At 45.4% G+C, this 8,590-nt stretch overlaps 1 protein-coding gene across 1 annotated transcript; it reads right to left on the reverse strand.

Moving 5' to 3' along the window:
• Positions 1 to 3,231: 3,231 nt before the first annotated feature.
• LOC137423990 (histone H2A.J-like) lies at positions 3,232 to 4,115 on the reverse strand. Its single transcript, XM_068111491.2, has one exon. The coding sequence runs from the start codon at positions 4,006 to 4,008 to the stop codon at positions 3,583 to 3,585; it is 426 nt and encodes a 141-aa protein (XP_067967592.1). The 5' UTR covers positions 4,009 to 4,115; the 3' UTR covers positions 3,232 to 3,582.
• Positions 4,116 to 8,590: the final 4,475 nt, after the last annotated feature.

The raw sequence follows: 8,590 nt of genomic DNA on the forward strand, positions 1-8,590 counted from the left end.
AGTCGCAGAAGTCCTTTGCTGAGGTGCCATGGCTGGTGAGAGATGAACCCATACCCAGCCAGCTGGCATGATGACAGTTGAAGTCACCGCATATGAGGAAGAGAGAGTTGGGATGAGTGGATAGAAGTTGGTCCATGTTGTCAGACAGTGAAATGTAAATAGTCATCACTGTTTGGACGGTACAGAACACATGAACAAAAGGTGGGAGCAGAGAGGAAGCCGTAGCCAGAGGTACTCCTGGGGGTGAGGTGGAGAGGGCAGTGCACGGAGAGTGAGGAAGAGTTTTTGATAAAGATAGCCACCCTACCACCAGGACGAGGCTCAGGTCTATCATACCGGAGGAGGGAGTAACCAGGAAGAGATATTAAGGAATCAGAGACATCTTGAAGGAGGAAAGTTTCTGTTAAGCAGATTAAGTCTGGATTGTCCAAAGCAACCTGTATGAAGAGATCAGTCAGGTTTGAGCGAAGGCCACGGATGTTTGAGGTTCATACCGTTAATGAAGAGAGAGGGGGAGCATCGGGTACAGTACAGGGAAGGGGTAGGGCAAGATGAAGGATGAGAGGGGGAGGTAGGGAGAGCAGTTGATAGTGTGTCAGAGATTACAGAAGAGTTACAAGAAATGGAAGGATGAGGAGAACGAAAGGTTTGATGGTGAAGGGATGAGGCACAGTGAGGATTTGTTTGAGGAGGGAGAGAGGAAAGTCGAAGGGGAGGAGGCAGCTTTGAGGAGGAGGAGGAGGGGAGAGGGAGAATTGGAGAGAAATGGTATGGGAGGAGATTTGAATGGGAGGGGTTGGGGGGGGGGAGTTTTGAAGGGGAGGAGTGAGGGGGGAGTTTAGGAGGGGAGGAGCAAGGGGGGAGTATAGGAGGGGAGGAGCAAGGGGGGAGTTTAGGAGGGGAGGAGCAAGGGGGGAGTTTAGGAGGGGAGGAGCAAGGGGGGAGTTTAGGAGGGGAGGAGCAAGGGGGGAGTTTAGGAGGGGAGGGGCAAGTGGGGGGATTTGGAGGGGAGGGGCAAGGGGGGAGTTCAAGAGGGGAAGGGCAAGGGGGGAGTTTAGGAGTGGATGGGCAAGGGGGGGATTTGGAGGGGAGGGGCAAGAGGGGAGTTTAGAAAGTGGATGATTAATGAAAGACGAACATTGATAACAAATTGGGTTTATTGTGATTTTCAAGTCAGCAATCCGATTAAGAACGATGGAGGAAGGATGGAAAGAATGTGAATTTAGAGCATGCAGTGATTTAGAGTTATAAGGGATTGAATTTATTTTTGTTGAAGTGGAATGAGTTGGAGGAAATTGAAAGAAGCCTTTTAAATATGAAGAAAAACGGCGTGTTGTAATATACCACTGAATAAAACACTGAAGGGGAAAGATTAAACATATTTAAATAATCTTTAAACAGAACCGTGAACAATCTTAAATGCACAAAATTCCAACGGGGGGAGGGCTGAGAGGAACCACCACGAGTCACGTGAACAGGGCAAAAGGTGGATGGCAAGGAGATAATGGGGGCGGGGCGAACAGCACACCTGGACAGAAGTACAGGATGAGACAACAGCACACGTGGAGAAAGGAAAATAAATGTTTTTGGTTATTTTTTTTTTTTTGGTTTTTTTTGGGGGGGGGGGGGGGATTTAAAACGTCAGACAAAGAGTATTATGTTCGGGGTAGAAGGGAAAAATCTAAGAGCCAAGCAAAACATGAAGTAGGGGACTTAAGTTAACAAACACCAACGGGGGTACAAGGCCGCACACGAGGAGCAGAACACGATTAATTACGGTATTTAAAACATTAGACAAGTGGACGATGTTCGGGGAAGTTAGGGGGAGAAGAGAAAAATCTAAGAAATAAGCAATACAGTGGAGGAAAGAACTTAAATTCACAAAACACCGATGGGGGGAGGGAAGCCGAGAGAAACCAGGCCACGCACGCGGTGGGAACAGAAAACGATTAAATTATACAAAAGTTTGCATGAATTGCAAATCAACACCAACTGGAAAACACACTGCAACACATGCACAATAAAAAAAAACGAGTAGAAATTGACACGAATGGAAAAAATACTTTAACGTTGCTGCCGTGCAGAGGTCGAAGTCGCTTCCTTGCTTGAGCGACCGGAAATGGAAGTCAAGCAGTCAAGTCAAGCACAAACGGAAGTCAACAATATGCTCTAAAAGTCACAAATATTGATCAAATTTGATGAAACTTGTTATGCAGCATCTTTAAGACAAACTAGTTTGGGATTGCATTTGGGCGTTGCACGCCCAAAAATGGGCGCGGCAGGGCGGCCATATTGAAAAATCAATTTTTGTTGGTATAGACCAGTTGAGTTCAGGTTCTGTGGAACCTCTAGTTCTCCAGGTGCACTCAAGCCAGCTTTCCTCTTTTCCTTGCAGGTGCAAACAAGTTGGATGCATTTTCCATTCATACTGCATCTGTCACGCGATACAAAATAAAATGTTTTTTTGTTTGTTTTTAAGACTTTTGTGTTCTTACCACTGTCAATTCCCCATAACCTCCTTCTGGTAGTGCTCATTACTCAAATAACTCCCACTAAAGCTTTTATCATATCTTTGATAGAGGAAAGGGCTGATCCCTGCAACCTACCAGTTAATACCATGAGAAACAAACCGAAACTAGAACGGGCACTCGGTAGAGCGCATACCTTCGCCGCAGCTACTTTTGTTGCCAAAATAAAAGACTACAAGATCTGTGTAGCAAAGCATTTTGGCATTAGTTTCATACAAATTGGACACAAATTGACCGCGCTATGGTAAAAAGACGATTTTGACCTTTTCATGACCTTGACCTTGACCTTTGACCCGATCGATTCCAAAATCTAATCAAATGGTTCCCGGATAATAACCTATCATCCCACCAAATTTCATGCGAATCGGTTGAATACTTTTTGAGTTATGCGAATAACATACACACACACACACACACAGACATACAAATAAATACACAGCGATCAAAACATAACCTTCCGCTTTTGCGAAGGTAATGAAGCAACTCAGCAATCCAAGCCTATACCGAGGTTACTTTCTTGGGCATGGTACAAATTTTTCCACGTGCTCCAATTGGACGTTGGTTCAAGGCCAAGTCACAAACGTTACAAATCAGATCCAAGCTGGTATTCAAAATAAAAATCAGAATAAATAAACTAAATGGTCACGAAGGAAATAACCTCCAACCCAAACTGGTAAATCGAGAGTAACCATGACAACAAAACTTTCGAATCAAAGGATCAACAACTTTATTATATTATAGAGAACAACTGGGGGGAGGGAGCATCCATCACACTCCATTCCCCCAACATGAGCAATTAGAAAAACTAGGGCGCATCATCCCGTTTCTCTAGTGATGAGAGGTAGCATCATCACACTCCATTCCCCCAACATGAGCAATTAGAAAAACGAGCAACTCACGCGGTTACCTTCGTGCACGAAATCATAAAACGTACGTAGAAAGGCACGAGACAGACAAAGTAAAGAGGAACATGACCGAGCTCGTTCAGGTCCAGGTCCAGGTGAGTATACAAGGGGAACCCTGTCGAAAAGTCCCGTTCACACACGTCTCCCGATCAGTACTCCTGGGATGGCGATCCCTTCTTGCCGGTGGTGCGGGGCCCCACAGATGCGTTTCCAGATTTCTTAGGGAGCAGCACGGCCTGGATGTTGGGAAGCACGCCGCCTTGAGCGATCGTCACTCTTCCGAGCAACCTATTCAGCTCCTCGTCGTTACGAATGGCGAGCTGAAGGTGCCTCGGTGAGATGCGCGTCTTCTTGTTATCCCGGGCGGCGTTCCCAGCCAGCTCCAAGATCTCGGCACACAGGTACTCGAGCACGGCCGCCAGGTATACGGGAGCTCCGGCGCCGATCCGATCCGCGTAATGTCCCTTACGCAACAGTCGGTGGACGCGTCCAACAGGGAATTGCAGTCCGGCACGCGAGGACCGTGACTTCGTCTTGACGCGAACCTTCCCTCCGGTCTTTCCACGACCAGACATCTTCACAAAGCGCCGTAGACCGCAAAACCACCAAGTATCCCAAGAGCGAGAGCAGCACACACGCCGTCGCCGGAAGCAGAAGCGTTCCCCCAACCAACTGCACGACAAACGATCTGGCTGAAGAAGAAGAGGGATGCTGCCATCCGGTGGAATCGGTTTTTATAAAGCCGTGAGTGGGCGGAGCAAATGGTGTACATCCAATGACAATCCTTCAGAAAAACAACACCTCAAATAACAGGATCGCTGCGGAAAACTAAATTTTACCTCAACATTAACTTCGCCATTAAAACAACAACTACACCTGAAATAACATGATCGATCCAGAAAAATTACCTCAACATTGGCTTTCGGAAGCGGGAATATGGCAAACGCATGAGGCCAGATGTCTTGCGGAAGTCTAGGGTGCTTCTGTTTCCCCTTCCGGTGTTGTGTATCGCGGCTCACCTCCTCTCTAGTGGATATCAATCATCCATTCAATGGACCAGTGGGTTGAACAAGAACCCCTCGGGGTTCGTAATAGTCAGCCAGCCAACACAGGCTATTGTGTCGTTTGATGGCATCTCTTTGTTACAAACAAACGAGCCAGGCACGTTCTATGGGTTCTATGTAACATCACCAGGGTGGATGTCAGTTTGGCTTTGGCCGTTAAAGTGTCAAAAATCGGAAAAACAAAATGGCGGCCAAAATTACCATTAAATCATCTTTTTGACATTAGTTTTTTTTAACAACTGGACTACCGTCCAGTTGAGTTCATCACATACTGAACCCTCCGGCGTCCGTCGTCCGTTAACTTTTCGACGTTAACACTCCAGCGTCCACAAATATCAACCGATTCTGATCAAACTTGACATGCAGCATCTTTACCCCAAGGACCAGGTTGGTATTACATTTCAGCCCGATCCGTTGAAAAATGGCGGACTTAGGCGACCATTTTGTTTTTGGTCATGAAAACGACGTTAACACTCTGGCGTCCACAAATATTAACAGATTTTGATCAAACTTAGAATGTTTAACCCTTACCACACAAGGTAGGTTGCTATTACATTCCAACCCGATCCGTCACAAAATGGCCGCCATAGGCCGCCATATTGTTTTCAGCTCCGAAACGACGTGAAGACTTTAACGTCCACAAATACTTATGGATTTTGATCAAACTTGGTGTGTGAGACTCTTACCACACAAGGTAGGTTCAGTTGAGTTCTGCTTCCCTGGAAGCTTGAGTTTTCAATTCAACTCGAGAATTGTTTTCTTGTGAGCCGAAAGGAAAGAATATAATTCTCAAAAGCAGGAGCATCGGAAAAAATGTTTTTGTATGAATATTTCGCACTTGTGTTGTTGTAGATCTCCAAAAGAAACCCCTCCCCTGCGATTGTATGTTAATCCTGCAGGATGGGGGAAACGGCAAAAATATAGGAGCTTAACATTTCTGCTGATTAGATTACTTATTGTGGTAATTTAGATAATTTGCACGTTGCTGGAAGAATTTGGGAAATCCAAAATGTTTATATTCCGAACGGTTATTGTTTGATATATTTGCGTCAGACTTGTAAATAAATATACAACATTTTTTTGGAACACGTTTTAATTAAATGACTTCACCAGTTTTATTGTTTGTCTTTCCACAAGTTTAAATCTGCTCCCCTCTGAGGATCGATGAAACATGGAACCCGTAGCAGTTTTAAAGCGCAAGCGGAGGGCTCCCGTTTCATCAGGATATTCGTGTCTATTCGGTGAGAAAAAGTCGCGAAAACGAGAGACCAAACTACGACAGAGTACAGAGCAGGGAAAGACGCCAATTCGAGAGGTTGTTAATGAACTGGTCGGCTTAAAAGACGTGGACTTGCCAGAATCAGAAACAGTGCAGAGGTTGGCTGATCTGAATGACAACGATTGGTCTGACGGTACATTTGTTTGGCATAAATCCTGCTATGGCGGTTTTAGTACTGAAACTAAACTGGAACGACTACGCCAGAAATCAAATACAGGCACCATTGATCCCATGGAAACGCCCGGAGAAGTGTGTGAGGGACAATCGCACCAATGCAGATCTTCCATGTCGTCCATGAACTGGGAATGGTGTATATTTTGCCAAGTTGATGAGAGAAAAGAAGATATACGGAATATATCTACCATGAGCATGTCTCAGAAGGTACTCAACATGGCCGTCAATGATGTCACCATGTGCGTTAAGTTGGCGGGTGTTCTGGGAGACCTATGTGCTGCCGAAGGCAAGTATCATCTGAACTGTTGGATAAACTTTGAGCGAGCGTTGAAAAAATGAAAGGGAGCCAATCAGGAACCAGCGATGTTCATGACATACACTTAGATGAGATCTGCTTGGATATTACACAGGGACTATCAAGTGGGCATGTGTACGACATGTGTGGCATCGGTATGAAGACCTTTGTTCTGTGAGTGGACACCACATTCCTGACAAGTATGCATCAAGAAGGCAGAGTTTCTATGATGATGTTAAGAAGGTTATTGGCCCGAGTTGCTGCACTGTCCGTCCTCTTGATCCAAAGTCGCCGCTGCTGTTGTACCCAAGTGATCTGAAGACAATGGCCATCGCCTCGACACTTCAAAGAGCTGTCAATGAAGAATCAGATTCTTCCTCCCAAGCATCAGAGGACACACAACAACCATGGGCTCTGGAAGATACACCGCTTGAGGAAATCGTACACACAGCATTACAACTACGTGCTGATCTTCGGGACAAACACGGACACACCAGCGGGTGGCATGGATTCGACAATGACCATGTTACAGAGATAATACCAGACAGCCTGTATCTATTTCTGAGCGTACTCTTTGGAGGAGAAGAGGTATTGGGATACACAGATGGGGAGGAGCAGACTATGAATGAAGGAATACACACAAAGATTTGTAGCATTGCTCAAGACATATTGACGGCGTCAAAGAGCAAAAAGATGACACAATGCATATAGGACTTGGTCTCGCCCTTCACCAAGCTACGCGGTCTGAGAACTTGGGGGACTTGATGTCGTCTGGATTACTCTTCCAGCAGTACCAGTGGCATGTATTGAGTTGATGACTTGTGGTTGCAAAACAAAGTGCAGGACCGCTGCATGCAAATGCCACAAGTCGAGGCAGATGTGCATCCCAGCATGGGGGTGCGAATCCGAGGGCTGCTGTAACCCTGCTACGAATCAGTAACTGTGAATCGGGCTGTTTATCACAACAGCCACAATTAACTGACAAAATGGTGTGAAAGAGACTGTGCAAGTAATTCGACCCAATCTAGTCTTATGCTGGTCTTTTGGCGTGTTATATTCTCTCACTGTCGCTCATAAATATATGTAAATGAACAGACAGACTCAATTGTCAGCCCCCCCCATTCAAACATTTTAAATGTGACTTTCTAATGTTAATCGGACAATATGTCAAGTGTACTGACTCCATTGTAAAATTCATCATTGTTAACAGAATGTGGACACGAGTAAACAAGTTTGTACAATTAAAGATGTGTTATGTTATGTATGAGACGCATTATGTTACTTTTGATGCCATATGGCAGCCATTTTGGAAAAAAATGTTGTGCAGTTAATTTCTACCTAGGCGTTTACAAATGATAATCAAGTTATGATAATACATACAGCACAAACACGCGTCTTTTGTCGGTCAAAATTACAAAATCTCATGATTATTGCTTTGCCATATAACACAATATCACCATATGGCGGCCATTTTGAATGACGTCATTTTATACCGGAAATGACGACTTACGAAACTGACATCCACCCAGGTGATGATCCCGGATACCTAACGAATACATCCGGGTAGTTAGTTTGCTTGTAACAGAGAAATGCCATCAAAGCAGTTTTTCGGCACTTTTTGTGGGGTTGGCTGGCTAACTATAACAGAGTCTCACGAGGATCTGTCGTGAAGAGGGTTAGGCCTCGGCAGGATAGCATTACTACTAGTATTAGTCGTTAAGAATCTGACGTTCCTGCTGCAGACAAGGTCGCAGTTAATCATTGACAACCAGAGTGGCGAATTTCCTGTCATAATTTCGACCTTCGAGCGTTCCAAACCCATATGCTCCGAAAAAACACTTAAAATGGCCGCCCTGATCCAGAATGAATTTAATTGGGCGACATCATTAGTGCTGAAAAGTTCAGATCTGGGGACAGTCGAGTCTCCTGCCTCATTCCTAGATCGCTGCAGGAAAGGCGTGGTGTTATTTATGGTATTGCCCCCTCTGTAGAGACAGCTGATATTAAGAGCCCCCTTAGCTGATATGGGGGTTGTTGTTGCCCGGCGGCTCACGACAGTAAGGGAATGGGTGAAGGTGGAAACATCATCGGTGCTACTGTCCTTCGCTAACCCTGTATGTCCCCCCCCCCCCCCAAAGTGTTTCTGGGTTATCAACCTTTTCCGTCCAGGAATATGTCCCCCTTTTCCCCACTACGATGCTCCAAGTATCAGAAGTTTGCGGCCAAGCGTGCACTCAAATCTGAATGTGTTACCCAAATCCCTTTGGAACGTCAGGAATTGTGAATGTGGCCAAGGACTCAAGGAGAATATTGTAAAAAGATGGAAATCCCAGCGGGACACCACC

The sequence above is a fragment of the Myxine glutinosa genome, chromosome 3 (assembly GCF_964187855.1).
Source record: "Myxine glutinosa chromosome 3, kmMyxGlut1.1, whole genome shotgun sequence".
In the NCBI taxonomy this organism is placed as follows: Eukaryota; Metazoa; Chordata; class Myxini; order Myxiniformes; family Myxinidae; genus Myxine; species Myxine glutinosa.